The sequence below is a fragment of the Salmo trutta genome, chromosome 21 (assembly GCF_901001165.1).
Source record: "Salmo trutta chromosome 21, fSalTru1.1, whole genome shotgun sequence".
NCBI classification, from domain to species: domain Eukaryota; kingdom Metazoa; phylum Chordata; class Actinopteri; order Salmoniformes; family Salmonidae; genus Salmo; species Salmo trutta.
In genome coordinates this window covers 36608304-36629902 of record NC_042977.1, presented here as the reverse complement: position 1 = coordinate 36629902, position 21599 = coordinate 36608304, and the positions used below count along the sequence as shown (strand labels likewise).

At 41.9% G+C, this 21599-nt stretch overlaps 1 protein-coding gene across 1 annotated transcript; it reads right to left on the bottom strand.

The window, feature by feature from the left end:
* Positions 1–587: 587 nt before the first annotated feature.
* On the bottom strand, positions 588–20819 carry tgm1l1 (transglutaminase 1 like 1). The gene is made up of 14 exons (XM_029705505.1): positions 20617–20819; positions 16142–16419; positions 15811–16002; positions 11618–11869; positions 10102–10220; positions 9370–9477; positions 8725–8902; positions 7428–7566; positions 6501–6693; positions 6021–6174; positions 5211–5495; positions 4748–4908; positions 2714–2850; positions 588–1641 (listed from the first exon to the last, which is right to left on the bottom strand). Exons 2-14 carry the CDS (start codon positions 16416–16418, stop codon positions 1497–1499), a joined length of 2340 nt encoding a protein of 779 aa, XP_029561365.1. The 5' UTR covers position 16419; positions 20617–20819; the 3' UTR covers positions 588–1496.
* Positions 20820–21599: the final 780 nt, after the last annotated feature.

Here is a 21599-nt window from a genome sequence, read left to right as displayed (position 1 = left end):
GAGGGTATCCAACCATTACTATCCATTTTTTGGTAATTGCTATGCACCTCATTTTGCTTATTTAAAAAGGGTGAAGTATATAGTTAGATTTGTGCTCTCCAGAAGCTAAGCTAAGGATCGTCACTTTGAATGCTCTGTAAGCTTGAAATGCATTCACATGACCACTAGAGGTCAGCATCTTGCTAACTAAGGTACTGTCCTGTGCAGGAGGTTTGGGGTGTTTCCACTAAGTTCTTTTCAATGCACCACTCCTTTTACGTGCCAGAGTCCAATAAGGGGTGTGAGAATGAGCCACACTTATCCCAATCATATCAACTTGTAAATGTACTGTAGAGATTCAATTAGATGCATGAAATGTTCCATTTCCACTGGATAAAGTGTGCAAGACACACCTTTGCCTGAAGCCATACAATTTACATTGATAATAACAGGTTAATGCATAAGCCGAGACTTGGCTGCAGATGGAAAGTTCTGCTACTACAAGTATGTAGTTGCTACAGTGAATAATAGCATCTTTCTGATCTCTTCACACGTTTCCATTCAGTCGGGGCTTGTCTTCCAGGGAGTCATGCACATAACTCAATAGGGAACATCACTCTAGTTGTTTTATTAGCAGATACATTGACGGTACATTAATACAATAAAATGTAACTCTTTAAAGCAGTTTACTTCCTTGTATTTTAAGTGCAGTAAAAAACTCCCTAACACTAGGAGCAGCGCGAGGTCAAGAAAGGCCTTGGTTCCATCTCTTAATGCTCAGGAGCTGACTCTTTGTTTCATAACAACAGTTTAAGGCAACGAAGCACAATGACCAATGAATGGGCCATAATACTGACTTCAGTTTTTTCACACAAACACACACACATTGAGAAGGTCATCTTTAGGCATGACCCTCATATAAAATCAAACTAGTTCTTCACCTTCAAATAAGCCATGTAAGATACAATTTGACCGACATGTTATGCTACATACATTACACTTTATCCAACATGTTGATAACATAAATACTTGAACACTAACATAATTGAATACTATAATGCATGTATACAGTGCATTTATCAAATGTTTTGATGACAGCACCATGACATTGTTTGTTAAAAAAATACAGTAATATTAGATAATGTACAGCTAGATAATTACATTTACCACAGGATTTTTCATAAACCATCTCAATGGCCCCAACAATAGTTTGATGTTTCTTCTTTATAGGTGTGGACAGCCCTTACAGTAACAGCAAATCCATTTCAGAGCAAAGCGCACTGGTGGTTCTAGGATATTACGTATCAAAAACATTAGTGCTGCTTAACAATAGTTTACAACTTCATCCAAAGATCAGGATATTTCCATAATTACATGTCAGCATGAAATATCAAATATACCAAACAATACTTGTATTCAATGCCTTGGGAGAACTGAATAAAAGGTTTCCCATTTTCTATGATGAGACTTGAATGAAAGGCCAGGTAAGTGGACAGGAGAGAGCTGCAGGCTCCCTCTCATTGGCTCTGGACATCGATGTCAGCAACGCCGTGCACCTGTGTCAGCTGTTTACAGTCCAGAGCCGCTACCAACTTCCTGGGCCCAGCCTGGGTAGGGATGAAGTGTTCTGTCAGAGTCACCGTGGAGTGGCTTCCAACATCACTGAGAGAGCGAGACAGAGAGAAAGGGGGGTTAACATTACTTAGAAGAGGGTCAAAGAGGGGTTTAATACAGAGGCAGATATAGATGTGAGCGTAATTGACTGAGAAAAGGCGATGGAGGTGCAGAGAGAATAGGCTAATACAGATGTAGGATATCATTTGATCAGAGAATTTTCCTGCCAAGCAGGAAATGCAAACTTGTAGTTTGTTTGAGTTTTAAAAATGCTTTTAAAGTTTTACATTTCCACTAAGAAATTTCAGACATGATTTTCCCCAACAAAATGTATCAACCCCTACAAAAATTCAATATAATCCACATAATAATAATTCACATTTCCTGTTGCTGCAGGATTATTTTCCTGCTGTAGCAAACTTGCTCAAATTAAGATCCTACATCTGTACATTGAGATGGTTACAGTGTCTTGCCCATAGAGATCATGTTAAATTACTCGTTTTCTGATAGAATAATTATATGTTTAAAGATAAATGATTAAATAATTATACCCTGAAACCTAACTATTATGGATATAGTCTATGTAGTATGTATAATGAATAATTAAAGTGTTAAACAAATGTCTAACGAGGTTGGACTAGGATAAGAAAGGAATGTGTGTGTGTGTTTAAGTAAACACCAAGAACCGTTAAACTGTGGTTGACCTGACCTAGCTTGAACTCTGAGGGTTTGAGAGGGAGTACCCCTCAAGGTTTTCCTAATCTCGGGGGAATGGAACTGTCGGCTGGATAGTGATATACTGTGTTGAGAACTCTGGAGTAGGAGACAACTCATCTACTGTTCGTGTGTATGTATGTGCTTGGAATATATACTGTTTGTGTGGAGGTATGTGCGTAAGTAGGGAGTGAGCATAAAATGAATGTCTTTGTATTATGGACTTCAGAACGTTCTCTGAATAAACTGTACAGACCTTTTGCAGAAGCTGAGTCTTTGACTAATTATTATTAACCCAGTGTCTTACAAACCTTGGGGATTAGTCGAAGCTTATTGATTGTTAGTTATTATCATTGGGATAGAAAATTCTCGTGACATTTTCTAATTCTTAATTTTATGATCTTACCCCACAACCACCTCGCGGACCTTCTGCAGGCCCAGTCCCTCCACCCTGAACACCACACCCCTCAGTTTATGTGGCAGAGGGTTGGTGAACGTGATCTTGGCTGCCATCTCCTTACCCACCACCGCGTCCCCTTCAGGCTGAGGAAACAAACACATCATCATACTTTCCAGTGTTGCTGTTTATCTGGGCAATGACATCTGTATGCAGTCTGTACCATGGCCGCTAGTCAAGACATCAGTACTACTTCATTTCTACGGCATTGCATTGGGTTTGGTATATACAGTTGAAGTCGGACGTTTACATACACATAGTTTGGAATCATTAAAACTCGTTTTTCAACCACTCCACAAATTTCTTGTTAACAAACTATAGTTTTGGCAAGTCGGTTAGGACATCTACTTTGTGCATGACACAAGTAATTCTTCCAACAATTGTTTGCAGACAGATTATTTCACTTATAATTCAGTGTATCACAATTCCAGTGGGTCAGAAGTTTTGATACACTAAGTTGACTGTGCCTTTAAACAGCTTGGAAAATTCCAGAAAATGATGTCATGGCTTTAGAAGCTTCTGATAGGCTAATTGACATCATTTGAGTCAATTGGAGGTGTACCTGTGGATGTATTTCAAGGTGTACCTTCAAACTCAGTGCCTCTTTGTTTGACATCATGGGAAAATCAAAAGAAATCAGCCAAGACCTCAGAAAAAAAATTGTAGACCTCCACAAGTCTGGTTCATCCTTGGGAGCAATTTCCAAACGCCTGAAGGTACCACTTTCATCTGTACAAACAATAGTACGCAAGTATATACACCATGGGACCATGCAGCCGTCATATCGCTCAGGAAGGAGACCCGTCTCCTAGAGATGAACGTACTTTGGTGTGAAAAGTGCAAATCAATCCCAGAACAACAGCAAAGGTCCTTGTGAAGATGCTGGAGGAAACAGGTACAAAAGTATCTATATCCACAGTAAAACGAGTCCTATATCAACATAACCTGAAAGGCCGCTCAGCAAGGAAGAAGCCACTGCTCCAAAACTGCCATAAAAAAGCCAGACTACGGTTTGCAACTGCACATGGGGACAAAGATTGTACATTTTTGAGAAATGTCCTCTGGTCTGGTGAAACAAAAATAGAACTGTTTGGCCATAATGACCATTGTTATGTTTGGAGGAAAAAGGGAGAGGCTTGCAAGCCGAAGAACACCATCCCAACCGTGAAGCACGGGGGTGGCAGCATCATGTTGTGGGGGTGCTTTGCTGCAGGAGGAACTGGTGAACTTCACAAAATAGATGACAACATGAGGAAGAAAAACGATGTGGATATATTGAAGCAACATCTCAAGACATCAGTCAGGAGGTTAAAGCTTGGTCACAAATGGGTCTTCCAAATGGACAATGACCCCAAGCATACTTCCAAAGTTGTGGCAAAATGGCTTAAGGACAACAAGGTATTGGAGTGGCCATCACAAAGCCCTGACCTCGATCCCATAGAAAATTGGTGGGCAGAACTGAAAAAGTGTGTGCGAGCAAGGAGGCCTATAAACCTGACTCAGTTACACCAGCGTTGTCAGGAGGAATGGGCCAAAATTCACCCAAGTTATTGTGGGAAGCTTGTGGAAGGCTACCTGAAACGTTTGACCCAAGTTAAAAAATGTAAAGGCAATGCTACCAAATACTAATTGAGTGTATGTAAACTTCTGACCCACTGGGAATGTCACGAAAGAAATAAAAGCTGAAATTAATCATTCTCTCTACTATTATTCTGACACTTGACATTCTTAAAATAAAGTGGTGATCCGAACTGACCTAAGACAGGGAATTTGTACTAGGATTAAATGTCAGGAATTGTGAAAAAGTTTAAATGTATTTGGCTAAGGTGTATGTAAACTTCCGGCTTCAACTGTATATTTAAATAGAAAACTGAACATAACCAGCATACTGTAAACAGTACTGTTTCTCAAATATAACTTAGGAATAACTTAGGAACATAGGAATACAGTGACAGGTTGTGCTAAAGCTAAGTTGCCTCTTACCTCGATGTTGAGGTCAGGTGTGCGGAGCCTGAAGTTGGTCTGAGTGGCAAGGACCTGCTGGGTCTCAGAGACCCGTCCAGACAGAGTCAGCATCAGAGCAGCCTGGTCCACCAACTGGTTCTGGTAGCTCTGGTAGGGTAGGATCCACTGCATGGTCTTCACTGAGGAGGAGGAAGAGACATTGAGATTACTACACATTCTACAGTACAGGGGTCAGATGAGAGGATTGAGGATACACATGTGGTAACAGCAAATGCAGAGTGGAGACAATATTGTTACTGAGCTGAAAAGGTGCTAGTGGGGAATGCTGCTGGCCTCAGTTGGGTTGAGATAGAAGTTGCTCTAAACCACAGGTCTAGGATCAGATTACCCCAATACCCCATAACAGTTAGGAGTATGACAATAATCTGACCCTGTAGCAGTTAGGGGCAACATCCTCCAACTATTCCCCTTGCTGACTCACCTTCATTGGGCATGAGTTCCACAGGCAGTTTGTTTTTCTGGACGGTTCCCTTCAACACCCCGGTGTAGTACATGACGGCCACCTGGCTGTGGAGCGTGGTCCTGCGCGGCTGGGAGCTTAGGTTGGTCACCACGATGGTCAGCTGGGCATCTTCCCCCATACGAGGCCCCTCCCCCTCCATCTTCACCTCCACGCTCACGTCCTTCGCCATCGGCGTGGAGTACACATCAGGCCTGGTGCCATAGCGACTGGCCGTCTCCACAGCAATGCGCTCTTCCTCTGATTCTGGTTAGTGGGGGGGGGGGGGAGATTATTGTTTGTGTGTGCAAATTTCAATCAAAAACCTCATTATCCCAGGTAATGACAGTGTGATTATCTGACTATCCCTGATGCCTATATTGAAAATGCTGTTCATTGCAGGTGCATGGTTGTTGTTTTTGACCAAGTGTGGCACCTTCCTCATAGCCTGATCTCAGATGATTTAATTTTATTTAACCTTTATTTAACTAGGCAAGTCAGTTAAGAACACATTCTTATTTACAATGACAGCCTAGGAACAGTGCTGCCGTGTTCAGGGGTAGAATGACAGATTTTTACCTTGTTAGCTCAGAGATTTGATCTAGCAACCTTTCAGTTACTGGCCCAATGCTTTAACCACTAGGCTACCTGCCAACCCCCACTAGGCTACCTAGTCTTGTCTTTACAGGTGAGTGATGTCACCCTTACAACCTGAGTGTTATTCCATGTATAAATACGGTTACCAAGCGACCCTCTGACAGTGTATTGAAGTGCATGATGACATCACTGTACCTTCGGTGTGTTTGTACAGGTGTGTGATGTCAGCGCGCTCATCAGAGCCCACAGCTTTGGTGCTGATGAAGTGTCCCACAGCCTTCTTCTCACTGTGGATCTGAGTGAAGGTACCGTCCAGGTTCCTCTGCCAGTAGATCTTATCACTGTTCACCTGAGGAGACACAGACAGACAGGCAGGATCAGCACCATTCATTTATGGAGAAACAGGGAAAGTGTGTAATATTTGATAAAAGATAGGAAGTAATCCAAGGTCAGTGTAGCCATTTCTTCTCTAATTTGAGATCTGTGATGGGTAAGATGAAGTATGTCTCAATTGGTAGATCATGGCGCTTGCAACGGCAGGATTGTGGATTCGATTCCCAGGGCCACGCATGACTAAGTCGCTTTGGATAAAAGCATCTGCTAAATGGCATATTTTATTATTAGTATTCACAACTGATCATAGATCTTCAACCATCTCCTTCCCATAGAGCTCACCTCAGCGAAGACGAAGGGCGTGTCATATTTGTGGTAGACCTGGCCGGTGCGGATGGCGGTGATAGAGGCAGGGCCACAGCGGAAGGTCCCCTGGCTGGTCTCCTGGGGGGTGGAGTCTAGCGCCTGCCAGCCACCCATACCAGGAGGAAGGTCTGGCCTGGACATCCAACAGTCGTTCCATACATGGAAGTTCCTACACAGAGAAGGGGGTTGTTGGGATTACATAGTTAGGAGTATCTGACCGCAAGGCGCTACAGAGGGTAGTGCTTACGGCCCAGTACATCACTGGGGCCAAGCTTCCTGCCATCCAGGACCTCTATACCAGGCAGTGTTAGAGGAAAGCCCTAAAAAGGGTCAAAGACTCCAGCCATTCTAGTCATGGACTGTACTGGAGCGCCAAGTCTAGGTCCGAAAGGGTCCTTAACAGCTTCTACCCCCAAGCCATAACACTGCTATTTGCATTGATCCCCTTTTTTTACGCTGCTGCTATTCACTGTTTATTATCTTTGCATAGTCACTTTACCCCTACCTACATGTGCTGTACATATTACCTCAATTACCTCGACTAACCTGTACCCCCGCACATTGACTCGGTACCGGTACACCTTGTACATAGACTTGTTATTGTATTGTGCTACTTTTTTTCTTACTTTACTTTATTTAATTTTTTCTAAAATAAATTCGGCGCATGTGCCAAATCCAATTTGATTTGAGTTTTACCGAAGATGTTTATTTCAACAACTCCAGCCTGGTGTTTTTTTTATAGAGTATGATTTGTGGCAAGGCATTTCTGTGTATTTAGAGCAAAGCCAAATATATACTCATGTGGCCTGGATTGAAGTGGAGAACTCTTAACCTGTGGCAGGTTAGATGCACTTGACCTGGCCAGGAAGAACCGGGCTCTACTTAATTTGGATTATAACTCACCAAACAGAGTCAGAGTTGAGGTGGTCCAGCGGCTCCATATTCTCATCAAAATACACGTCTGTTGTGAGTGAGACATCTGTGTCGTGGGCAGACTGGAAGTTTGTTACACTACGACACGGTATACCCAGACACCTGAGCACTGAGAGATGGAGAGAAGGGGGGGGGGTTGAGAGAGCGAGACCAGGTTAAAAAAGAGTGTATATGAAGTCAAGTGACCATATATTAAGCAAAAACAAGGCCAGGGATTAACAAAATTGGCATAGATATGAAAAGCAAGCAAACAGGAGACATCACACAGCCTTAATGGTGCGCGGGTCAACTCTTTGTTCACCAACACCCGCCCGCAATTGCTAATAACCCATCCCATCAGAGACGGGGAATTATTTTTTTGACAGGGGGTGGAGGATTTTTCCCCTGCCTGATATAGATATGTTTCTGCTTATAATTTCCGACATTTTGGTAGGCTATTTGTTAGTTAACTTGTTTATAATCATTAGATACATGCAGCTTCTCTTCTGTCATTATATGTTGCCCTAGAAGACTAAATAAACCCTTGCTCAACAGAATGTCATAAATCGATAGAATGAATGTTTCAATCTAGTTGAAATTGATCAAGTTCTCTGTCATCTCTGTTTCTTTTGCAGAGCAAAGATGTTTTGGGACTGTGGACATAGCTGCAGGAAGTAGGGGTGCTGAGGGTGCTGCAGCATCCCCTAAAAAATCTGAATAAACATAAAAGTCTTAATAAAGAATGTGTTAAAATGTAGTGCACTGGGCCTTTACTAGTCCTGTTTTAGCGGACCAATATAGTGTCTGTAGCTCAGGCCCAAATACTTTTTCTGCTCGTTCGCAAAAGCATTTGGTGATTAGCATGTAAGCTATTGGGCAAGTGTACAGTTATAGATAGACCTTAAAGCTTAGGCTTACGCACTAATGCCAGATAGCCTAAAGTAATGAAAGAAAAACCTTTCTTTGCTTGCTTTCTCTTTATTCAACCCACCCGCCCTTCATCCACAAAATACTTAATGACCCTAAACCCGCCCATGGCTATAACCAGGGGACTGCGGGTTATGAGTCAACCCGCGCATCACTACAACATACGGGCCTGTGTGGATCATGATGGATCATCATATTGCCACTGTGTCTAGGTATGCAAAACACATGTGTAGAAACTAGTACGGGCACACACACACACACACACACACACACACACACACACACACACACACACACACACACACACACACACACACACACACACACACACACACACACACACACACACACACACACACACCTGTGGTGGTAACACCAGAGAAGACCCAGCACTGTCCGTATTTGACAGGCTGGCCTCCCTCCTTGTGGTATTTCATCAGAATGTCCACACTGCCACTCCAGGCTGTAGGGGAAACTCCTCCTACATAGTTCCCTGACCAGTTTCCTGCCAGGACCCCATTGTCATCTGGGGAGTTGATCTGATGCATCAAAGGGAGAGAATTAGAAAGAGTAAAATCGAATTTTATTGGTCAGTTGCACATGTTTAGCAGATGTTATTGTGGGTGTAGCAAAATACTTGTGTTTCTAGCTCCAACAGTGCAGTAATATCTAATAATTCACAACAATACACACAATACACACAACCTAAAAGTAAACTAATGGAATTAAGGAATATATAAATATTAGGATGATTACAGTAAGATAAAGTATAGCAGGTGGTTTATTTAACCAGGTAAGTTATTGAGAACACATCTTGTTTTCTACAATAATACAGTAATGGTAATGAAATTGACATCAGCATACCTCAGCATAATTCAGATCAGTCGTTCATAAAGATGATATGACACATGATTTGACAGGCATAAATACATTGAAAGTATGTGGAGTATGAGAAACATGTTTTACGTTCACTACTGAATGTCATATAAGTTGACCGGTAACTCACCATGGCAGATATGACTCTGACCACGTTGACAGAATCTCCTCTACCAGACGGAGGGATCTCACTCTTCTCCAGCACATAGAGACAGGCCTCCAGCATCCCCTCAAGGAACTGAACAGCACAAACAGGAGGAAACAGACAGACACGGTGATATGGAAGAGAGGATGGAGGTCAAAACAGGGAATAAACAGAGGCTGCTTCTTAAATGACTGGGGTTTGCAGAAAGACTGGGGTTTGCAGAAAGACTGGGGTTTGCAGAAACACTGGGGTTTGCAGAAAGACTGGGGTTTGCAGAAAGACTGGGGTTTGCAGAAAGACTGGGGTTTGCAGAAAGACTGGGGTTTGCAGAAACACTGGGGTTTGCAGAAAGACTGGGGTTTGCAGAAAGACTGGGGTTTGCAGAAACACTGGGGTTTGCAGAAACACTGGGGTTTGCAGAAAGACTGGGGTTTGCAGAAAGACTGGGGTTTGCAGAAACACTAGGGTTTGCAGAAAGACTGGGGTTTGCAGAAAGACTGGGGTTTGCAGAAAGACTGGGGATTGCAGAAACACTGGGGTTTGCAGAAAGACTGGGGTTTGCAGAAAGACTGGGGTTTGCAGAAAGACTGGGGTTTGCAGAAACACTGGGGTTTGCAGAAAGACTGGGGTTTGCAGAAAGACTGGGGTTTGCAGAAAGACTGGGGTTTGCAAAAAGATTTCAATCCAACCACACTTGATTTCCTCCCTGTCTAATACCTGTCCATAGTTCCATGTGCGAGCTCCAATCTGTGTCTCTGTACCGTAGTAGAGTCTTCCTATGTCATTCAGCACATACTCCTTCTTCTCCTCCTCGTCATCCATGTATACTGTGTCATCTAAGGAGAGAGAGAGAGAGAACCAGGGGACAAAGATTAGGTATACATTTATTCACTCCTGGAGTTACAGGTGAAATGTGTACGTTTTTGCATGACATTTCTTAAATGTTGCTTCATTCACATTACACAACATTGTCATATCTGTCTTACGTACTAAAATACTATTTTGATAAACACCAGGGAGAGTCAGTGCAGCCAGAAGAGGGTTCACTGTTACTAACACAATGTCTGGAGCTCACAGAGGGGGGCAGCTCATTTATGGGAATAGGGCTGCATTGTATAGATTTCCTCTCAACAAGCGCTCTGAGAGAATGAGAGAGAGAATGAGAGAGAGAATGAGAGAGAGAGAGAGAGAGAGAGAGAGAGAGAGACAGAGAGAGAGAGAGAGAGAGAGAGAGAGAGAGAGAAAGAATGAGAGAGAGAGATAATGAGAGAGAGAGATAATGAGAGAGAGATAGAGATTTCCACCAGCTGTTGTGCTTCCATCATATGGTCCTAAGGCGGTTTGTACAGTAATTGTGGAATGTCAACTTTTATGACAGGAAAGGATAGATTGGGCTACCTGCCAAACAGTGCAATTAAAGACAGATAGCGCTATTCAATCAAAACCCTTTCCAGAAGGCAGAACAAACATCCTAATCAGATGAAACAAAGCATATTTAAATCAATATAACCAGTTTCAATTTATTTTCATTTTACCAAGTATGTGCATGTGCATATTTAGTTTTAATGAATCAAAATGCACATCCTGAAAGTGTTTTAATTCCAGAGACCTCAAAATACAGGTTTTGATTGAACAGTTAGAGACAATAACGGTAAAGCAGGTCAACATCAATTGGCAAAGACCAGAGTCCCAAGCAAATGGACGTGTGGTCTTGACTCACAACCAGAGAATGAAACAAATGTTCTCGGTCAAGCAGTGACTCTTTTTGTGATGGATAGCAACACGTTATTGGGCAGTAAGCTACATGCCCTGCCTATGTGTACATTTACATTAGTGCTGTTCTGAGAGAGCAAGAGGATAAATTGTAGACCCAGAACCAGCCTCCTCTGTGTCTGCTCTGGGGTCTGTCACACTTGGCCCTGGTGTTTGAATTTGGCTGTCCCTATTGCAATGGAATAACAACATTGAAACACTAGACCTATATACAGCATCGAAGCTGAATTGTGATTCAATGCAATATCTTTGTTTGCCCCACTTGTTTCACACTTTTGGTGAGCACGGGTGGGTGTTGTTTGGACGTCAGTGGCAATGGTCCCAAACATGCAAACCCCGCCCACCCAGTTTGCTAGGCAGCTAATCAAAGCGCAACTTTTGTCTCTCTATCTACCACCTCTCTTCTTCTCTCTACCTTCTGCTGTCTCATAACACTCCACTCATCCTTACTCATTCTTACCTTCACACCATGGGTTGAACAGCATGACGACATCTTTGCTGGGGTCGTGTGTGATGGCCACCTCCCGCTTAGGGCACTTCACCATCACAGTGAGCTTGTACTGGCCAATCACGGCTTTGGGATGCGAGTTTACGGACAGCTTGATCCTGTTGCCTTTCTGCTTCACGATCTTGGCCTCCCAGCGGTGGTCCTCCAGTTCCTCCACCAATTTAATTATGATGTGTGTGCCCTTAGACACCATGGGGAGGGATCCTGTCAGACAAATTAATAAATGATTAGTTTACAATTATCAGGGAAGTAAAACAAAGCCTCAGGGTGATTTAAGCAGTGTAGTAACAATGCAATATCAGTGTAATATCCATGTAATAACAGTGTAATATTATGTAATAACTCATAATATTGTTGTAATAACAGTGTACTGACAGTGAAATATTGATGTAATAGCATTGTCATGACAGTGTAATATTGGTGTAATAACAGTGTAAACCAAATCAAACTTTATTTGTCACGTGCGCCGAATACAACAAGTGTAGACTTTACCGTGAAATTCTTATTTACAAGCCCTTAAAAGCTGTTAAGGTATAGGGGGCAGTATTTTCACGGCCGGATGAAAAACTTACCCAAATTAAACTGCCTACTACTCAAGCCCAGAAACGAGGATATGCATATTATTAGTAGATTTGGATAGAAAACACTCAGAAGTTTCTAAAACTGTTTGAATGATGTCTGTGAGTATAACAGAACTCATATGGCAGGCAAAAACCTGAGAAAGATCCAACCAGGAAGTGGGAAATCTGAGACTTGTAGTCTTTCAGACCATTTTCTATTGAAACTACAGTTTGCACTTCCTAAGGCTTCCACTAGATGTCAACAGTCTTTACAAAGTTGTTTGAGGCTTCTATGGTGAATTTTGACTGAATAACAGCCGGTTCAAGCAGTGGACTAGCTGAGGTCATGTAGTTAGTTCATGCGCGTTCACGCATGGCTAGCATTTTTTATTTTTCTTCTGTAATGAATACGCTATTGTCCGGTTGGAATGTTATCGATTATTTATGTTAAAAACACCCTAAGGTGTTTCTCACCCTAAGGTGAGAAATTGAAATTATTAGATTTTTGATGTTTTGTATTTCGCGCCCTGCTGTTCCATTGGATGTTGGCTAGGCGTTCCGCTAGCGGAACGTCTGTCCTCAACAGGTTTAACTCTTCTTGAACTGCACTGTTGGTTAAGAAAATATTTACCAAGTAGACTAAAATAAAAAGTAATAATAAAAAGTAACACAATAAGAATAACAATAACGAGGCTATATACAGGGGGCACCGGTACCAAATCAATGTGCGGGGGTACAGGTTAGTTGAGGTAATTTGTACATGTAGATGGGAATGAAGTGACTATGCATAGATAGTAAACAGCGAGTAGCAGCAGTGTACAAAAGGGAGGGGGGTCCATGTAAATTGTCCGGTGGTGATTTTATTAATTGTTCAGCAGTTTTATGGCTTGGGGATAGAAGCTGTTGAGGAGCCTTTTGGTCCTAGACTTGGCACTCCGGTACCAATTAGTGTAATGTCAGTGTAATAGCAATGTAATAACAGTGTAATATCGGTTTAATAACAGTGTAGTGGTGCCTGAAACCCACCTCAACAAACTACGCAATGTACAGGGGTGCGTTTGTAAATTCACTCTGGCTATCTACTTCAATTTCAGAGCACTCTCGTCTGAATGTGCCAGAGCGCAGAATAACTGATGAATTTACAAACGCTCAACACCTATTGAATATGGCCGGTGTCGGTAAACGTCGACACAAAAGCGTAATTAAATTGTTGCCAGCAGCACAGTTACAGTCACCAATGCTCTGGATAACATGAAAACATCCTAACCAGCTCTGATAGGACGAGTAAAATGATCAGAGTGAGGTGTTCTCTCATTTTTGTCTGGAAGTAGCTAGCAAGCTAGCCAACGTTAGCCAGATAGCTTGGGTGCTTGACTGCCTTTGTGAGGTCAGAACGCTTGGATCAACCATAATCCTTGGCCAGAGCGTCCAGTGCACTCTGAACGCTCTGAGAGGGAAACACTCCGAATTTACAAACCTACAATCTGACAAAGTTCTGAATTTACGAACGCCCAGAGCGCACTCTGGCACTCCAGATGTAATTTACGAACACACCCCAGATAGATATTGATTGTTCTCTTATCTCTGATGGAAACTGAGCCAACCCACATTGCATTCCTACCTTTCCTGAACATGTCAAAGGGCTCACTCTTCAGTCACAAAAGGACCACACTAAACCAACATTTAAATGTGCATAGAGTAAAACATAACAGCTGCACATGACTGGCACATACATTCTATTGTAGAGGCAGGAAATCACATTCTTCTCATAACCATGGAGATAGCAATTCCAATACCGTCACACTCTACTTGGCAAATGCCAACGTTGATTATTTATAAAGAGTGAATGAGTATGTACATGTGTGCTTGCTTGTGTGAAAGAGCAAGAGAAAGCTCTGCAAACCAGTAAAACGTTTGAATTGAATTTACCTTAAAAGATACGAAATAAGGTAAGATAGTGGAATGACAGTGGTCTATCTTTAATGGTAATGTGTAGTCTTGTATGCAGACAAGTGAGAAAAACCACAGTATCCACATCATTGTAATTCATAGTCTGCTGTCGCAGAGAGTGACAGTGACAAACCAAGTGTAAACCACAAATGTGTCACTGTCATACAGTTCAGTTCAGCTGAGATAAACATAGTGTAGTACTGTGAAAACTCCACTGAGAGCATAGACACAGAACGTCCTCACAAATATATAGAACCTCATAAAGTATGTGTGCCTGTGTGCGTAGGCCTATCACATCTCTAGGCTGGTGTTTTGCTTTAAGCTAATGGGTTTCTCTCTGTCTCTCTAAGCGCTTGTTGAGAGGAAATCTATCCAAACACTCTCTCTCCTAGCATTGTTAGTAAGGCCAGCCGCTGAATCCTTATTAGTTTCCATAGTTTTGATTCCTTATGACGGAAAAATTGCATGTGTCAATTTGCAAATATACACAGTGTGCAGGAGACCTTGTTCTCTTTCAGACCTCCAAGGTTGTCAGACACACTCAGGAAGTCATTCAAGGCAACAACTATAGAGCATTGTTCTTTCATATCACATGATTTCCTCTTCTTAGAATGAATCATAGTTGTGAAAGTGAATTAAAGATGTTTTTTTTCCTGCCCATATGACTGACAGGAAACTGGGCTATATATAGAGCCTGAGTAACAAGGGCTTTGACCCTTCACCTCTGCAGCAGTTGGTATGAAAGAAGAGGAGTTCTTCCTGGTCAGCTCACAAGATCAGGAAAAACTCCTGGCCCCATCAAAACAGCAGTATGTGGTGGAGTAAAAGTAATGGCATTACTAATGAGCTTTAGCCATAATATACTACCAAAGTCAGAAATACCAACTAGGGGCTCGGCTAGCGGATAGTCCTGAATGAATCATGAAAAATGATTAGTGAGACAGTTACAGACGCACAAATATCCTACCCCCAAGACATACTAACCTCTCACCACAACAATAACATGGGAGGTTAGCATTTGTTGGGGGGGTAGGATATTTATGCGTCTGTAACTCTCTCACTCATCATTATTCACAATTCATTCAGGATTATCTGTAATCATGATAGCATCCGCATGAATGTAGAAATGTTTAGAAACATATTCTATTCTTATTTACAATAAAAGTGAAACACAACCAAAACAAACAGCAAATGCATCCAACAAGTTTATAGAGTCACAAGCTTGATGTAGTAATTGTGTGCTAGGACTATGGGACCAAAATACTTAACTTTTTACTACATTAATACACATAAGTGAATTTGTACCAATACTTTTGATAACATAAAATGGGGGGGGGGGGGGGGGGGGGGGGCTGATATTTCTAAACAGTTGACCTGATATGACTGAAAATGCTGGAGTACAGAGCCAAAACAAAGAAAATAATCACACTGTCCCAATACCTTTGGAGTTCACTGTATGTCTTAAGCGGTGTAAATAATGTTCACAATTCTAATTTCACAGCTGCCTATGTTCCTTTCTTGTGTCTGGGGAGCCAGGAAACAGCTGGACACATCCTACAACTTGATAGTATATCATGTACTGCACCAAGGGTAACAAAACAGCCTTTTTGTGAGAGCCCTCAAAGTCAAACTGACCTGTCTTGAGTTCCAGGTGGAGTTTGTCTGTATTGGAGTTGAAAGGTCGCGACAGGTCCAGTTCTATCTGGAACGTCTGGCCACGTCGGATGATGAGCTCATTGCCATGGTAAAGGTTGGTATGATGCTCCAGGCGGTTCTGACCCGTCTTAGAGCTCAGTAGATCCACCGAGCGCACTGACAACATCAGCTCTGAGAGAGAGATTTAAAAAGTTAATGCAATGGTCAGTGCTTACTGCTTATATATAGAGACAGGTTTTTTTTCCTATAGGGTTAGTATTATGAACTAATGAATTTGACTTGACTGATTCTGTTGCTTCATGTAACCTACCTTCCAGCTCGTTGTCTCCAGTGTGGGGCTGAGGAGGCACGGGGAGCGTGGCCGGTTTCACCCCGTCATCCGTGATGACAGTGTCTGTGATGTCATACGAGCTGCTCTGGCGTCGACAGCAGCAGGGGCACATCTTCTGAAACCAACGGCGACAGCCTCCCTGCTCCTTAGAATTAGACTCCGCCTCCTTCTGGTTGGTTATCTGCGCTGTGGTCGGGGAGACGCCATGGAAACGGCCCACATCAGAACCACTCACCGTCGACCGGTCTCCTGGCATTCTGAGAGGGGTGATACAGAAGTTAGAGGTGAGATGAGACTGTTAGAGGGGTGATACAGAAGTTAGAGAGGAGACTGTTAGAGAGGTGATACAGAAGTAGAGATGAGATGAGACTGTTAGAGAGGTGATACAGAAGTTAGAGATCAGATGAGACTGTTAGAGAGGTGATACAGAAGTTAGAGATGAGATGAGACTGTTAGAGAGGTGATACAGAAGTTAGAGATGAGATGAGACTGTTAGAGAGGTGATACAGAAGTTAGAGATGAGATGAGACTGTTAGATGGGTGATACAGAAGTTAGAGATGAGATGAGACTGTTAGAGAGGTGATACAGAAGTTAGAGATGAGAGGAGACTGTTAGAGAGGTGATACAGAAGTAGAGATGAGATGAGACTGTTAGAGAGGTGATACAGAAGTTAGAGATGAGATGAGACTGTTAGAGAGGTGATACAGAAGTTAGAGATGAGATGAGACTGTTAGAGAGGTGATACAGAAGTTAGAGATGAGATGAGACTGTTAGAGAGGTGATACAGAAGTTAGAGATGAGATGAGACTGTTAGAGAGGTGATACAGAAGTTAGAGATGAGATGAGACTGTTAGAGAGGTGATACAGAAGTTAGAGATGAGATGAGACTGTTAGAGAGGTGATACAGAAGTTAGAGATGAGATGAGACTGTTAGAGAGGTGATACAGAAGTTAGAGATGAGATGAGACTGTTAGAGAGGTGATACAGAAGTTAGAGATGAGATGAGACTGTTAGATGGGTGATACAGACAGAGATAAATAGTACTCATATTGGAGAGTGCCGAGTTCAAGAAATGAAAGGATAGAAAACAAGAGCAATTGATTGAGAAAATCTATAAAATAACAACAAATGAAGATAAAAGCATGTCAACAATTCAATGTTGGAGAGGTTAAGTGCACACTTATTACTTGGACAACACTGTTGGACAACACTGCACAATAATCCACTGAGAACGATAGTAACATTCTTATTCTTGGTTTTTATTCTCTCTGCTTACATCTTTTCTCCCACTCTTTTCCTCCCTCCATTCCAGAAACTAGCTTGTTTTCTTTTTAATCTTTTCTCACAATTACCACATTCCCGACTCACACTTTTTACAACAGTCTGCCTTTCCCAAAGCATGCCAGGGTAGTTAACCTTTTGTCCCAGGTCAGACACTCCTGAAATTCCCCAAACAACCCAACATAACTCTTGACTCACTGATTGATACCGGACCCTACAGCCCCACCTAGCCACAGATGTATGTGTGTGTAATCTATAGATATGATGGGAAACAATCATAATTTCATGACAACGCAGAGCACTTAGTTAATCCCAGTTACATCTAGTCTAGTTGATATTTTTAGACCGCCATTCATCAAACTGAAAGGTTAGGGGAACCATGAGACTACGAATCTGAGTGGATCCAGGCTCAGTTCAGGCTTCAACTCTAAAACTTAATGGGGGTTCAATGTCAAATGTCAGAGGTCAGGTGAGTTAAAAACAAGAGGAACATGAAGCATGTTTAAAGAAGACCAAGAGGAGTTTCCAACCATGGTCTCCATCTGTACTTTATCTGCTGTGTCTAAACATAAGACACTTTAATGTGTGTAGAGGCTAGTGAAAAAGTTTCAAACCTTTTGATAATTAAGACTGCTAAGAGCGCTAAACAGAAAGAACATAGGGAGAAGCTCAGAGGGAGTAGAGAGAACAGCGAGCGGGTGTAGCAGAGGGGTGTGTAGTCATGGTGGGCTTAGTAACTATAGCACTGTGTGTGTGTGTATGTGTGTTTGTATAGCTGAATACATTCCTGCGTGAGTGACTGATTTTGAAACTCCTCAGTCCACATGCTGGTCCAATAATGTTCCCCTCCCTTACAGTCATCTAAATATCCTAGGAATTGGCAAAAAGAGACCGTATTGTGTTTTTTAAAAAGAGCAGTACATGTCAGAAGCATTACTTATCATGTAACAATTATGACAAATGCCAAAGTCAAAATTGATTGCAACATACAATTGGGACCCCACCCAAAACCGCCCTGTCTCTAGCACCACTCCCCAATGTTTCCATGGTCCTCTCTTTCACCCGTGCCTGCCCCTGCCCCTCCACCTGTTTCCCTCCCTCCCGCACAGTGGGTTTGTTTAGGCAGTTAGCACCTTGCTAGCATGATTGGAATGCACACGGGCCTCTGAGATAAGAGCTTCTAATTCAATGCACTTTTCCAACAACAACCCCCAAATACAATGAGTTGAAGCCTGCTTCCCCAACACACATACAACATCCCTCAAGTTGATGCCTGATGTATTTAACACCCACAATCAGCATTTGTTTAAAAATGAAATGGCATGCAACATATATTCTATCTCCACTTGTTTGAGAACAAAGGTCATTAGACCACATGAGAGGTGAAATGATGGCAGAGGTCATAGGATAAATGGTAAAAATGCCACATGATTTTTCATTGGTTGTCGAAGCACACCAGCTAGCACATAATGTTCTGAGAACCATTTGTTTCTTAGAGCTTGGTCCTATGGTTATTTTGCATACAACCTTCCCACAACTTTCTGGAAATGATGCGATAGTTGCTTGGCTTTGGAACATTCTCAGCACATTTAAGAAACTTTCTTTTCTTGGTACTTCATTACTTTAACAGAAGGTTAAAAATTCAAACATTTACATTTTGGTAATGTTCTAGGAATGTTCTCCAACTGGATTGACATTGGGAATGTTCTGAAATTGTTCAGAGAATGTTAAGAAACAATGTTCCTCTGTGGGAATTTCAGTACTTTAGCATAATGTTTCCTATAGATTTCCTCATGGTTCTATTTAAAGTAAAGTTCTCAAATTGTTCAGAGAATCTTAAGAACAACTTTTCTTTTTCAACACAAGAAAACTTTAGTAACGTTCAGAGAATGTTTTAATAATGTTATTTAAAAACATATACAATCCGTTCTCAGCATTAACAAAACTCTATCTTGTTAAGTGTTTTCAGGTGTGTTGGCCGCACCCACATATCGGCCACACCTGATCTTAATGAGTGCCGGTTTCATTTGAAATGGGGTCTATTTGAAGAGACTAAAAGGAACAGCTTAGTATTAGTAAAAAACATGGCATGCTAGCTCCATCCTGGTGGCACAGTGGACTAATTCCATGGATAGAGAACAGAAGACTTTGTTTGAATCTGATGCCATCTCACAATAAAAAAAAAAACTGTGTTTGCATGATTTACATTTACATCATTTAGCAGACGCTCTTATCCAGAGTGAATTTCCATGTATCCTATCTCTGCTTGGAGTTCTAAAAAGTTAACCCCAAATAATCTAGCAGTGTTATTAAAAGTCTTATTGAAACATTCAGTGAAAGTTTTAAGAAGTCATTATTAATAAGTATTTATTTTTCTTAAATGACTTGCAGAGTTAAATAAAGCTTAAATAAAATAAAAATAATTAACTCTAAATAATGTTTACATTCTCAGAGCGTTAATAAAACCTCCCAGGAAAACTTTCAGGGAAACATATTAAAATGTTCTCAGAACCTCCCTGCAACCTAAAAATGAACATTCCCAAAACAGGCAAAATGTTCACTTCAGTTCTCAAAACGTTATAGCTTGGTTCCTAGGAAACTTATAGCTTGGTTCCCAGAACCAATGGGAAATGAGAAACGTACATTCCCACAACTTCCAAGGAACCAAATGTGCTAGCTGGGCAACATGATGTGATGGAACAAGACAACCTTATTGGAGGGAGAGAAAAATTGGTTTTATTATCAGTATGGTTACTGAAATATTTCTGTGGACTTATGTTTGCAATTGGGATTACTTCACTGTATGAGCAGAAGAGCCTTGTGACACTGGAGCCAATAGGATTAACACCCATCAACCCATCCACCCATGTCAAGTGAAACGTAATATTGCTCAGCTGAGCTAATAACTGTCTCTATCTACCATTTAAGTGCCTGGTATTTTTCTTAGGCTACATGATCAATAGGCTACATGAGCACTTTCCTCTGCCTGCCTTTTATGAGCTGTGCAGTGAGTGTCTAACGGTTCGCAAATCAGTAAAACGCATCCCGACTGATAAAGTTGTGAAAAACCTCATCACATGAGTAGCCTACCACAGTGTAACTATTTGTCAAGAGTTGTAAGCGCATTTGATAAATAGGTCATATACATATGAATTAATGAAAAAATCCTTACTTTGTCTTGGGTGATGGCTTCTTGATTCACCAAAAAAGTTTGAGTGCGTTTTAAAGTTTTCAATGGCTCTCCATTCTTGTATTATCAGGTTTAAAAGTTTTTCTTACCAGTTCCTCTGTCTTACATATGCGTCTAAGATACTGGTTTATACGCTCCTTAGGAATGCAAACGGGATTTGATTTGACACACCCTCTGCTTCAAGCCTCCCCTCCCCCCGCCCCTCCAGTCACTGTTAGCACAGTAGTAGGCTATATCAAATGAACCATTGTAGCCCAGGATGTCCTGTGTGGAGCATCGAGGCACAGCATAGCAAACCCGCAGGTTACGCAATAGCAGGCCGTTTGTTTCCAATGCAGAAAGGGAGGGGAAATACAGGGAAAGGCAGTGGAGGGAATAAAAGAAAGGCATGTGGTAAGAAAAAAAAAGCGACACAGGGAAGGAAGTGAGTAATCGGTCATAGGTCATCACCCTACCCTACCCTCATCTACAGTGGGTGGACTGTGATGATCATATAGGAGCAAGGCCAGAAGAAAACCAAGTCGATCACCTTTGGATACAGATACAGTTAACCTCTACCCAAGTGGCTGCTTGACATAATACTGTAGGCCTTCTCATTCCCTCTCTAAATTTGGATACAACTCATCACTGTTTCCTAATGAATGTAAAGATAGTGGGTGAGCTAAACAGTAGGCCTACACACACACACACACACACACACACACACACACACACACACACACACACACACACACACACACACACACACACACACACACATACATCCCTAAAAAGTTTAGTATGGTCTCATTCCATGTCAACTTCCCTTAATGACTTTCGGTTCTGTTTTACTTTACACCCCCGCCTCACTTTTTCATAACTCATGACCTCACAAGCTGGATCCCATCTGTGACAAGAGTTCCTCTGAGTTCCTATCGTAATCCTCTCAGAAGGTCATATCCTGGATCAATATCCTTTTTGGTCAT

What these genes read in the sequence shown, in the direction of transcription:
- tgm1l1 (XM_029705505.1), bottom strand. Translation starts at nt 16,418, where the DNA reads ATGCCAGGAGACCGGTCGACGGTGAGTGGTTCTGATGTGGGCCGTTTC. An exon ending in GCACATGGAACTATGGACAG is followed by an intron (nt 9,478 to 10,101) that starts GTATTAGACAGG and finishes TGTGCTGTTCAG; the next exon opens with TTCCTTGAGGGGATGCTGGA. An exon ending in CTCTGGTGTTACCACCACAG is followed by an intron (nt 7,567 to 8,724) that starts GTGTGTGTGTGT and finishes TCCATCTCTCAG; the next exon opens with TGCTCAGGTGTCTGGGTATA.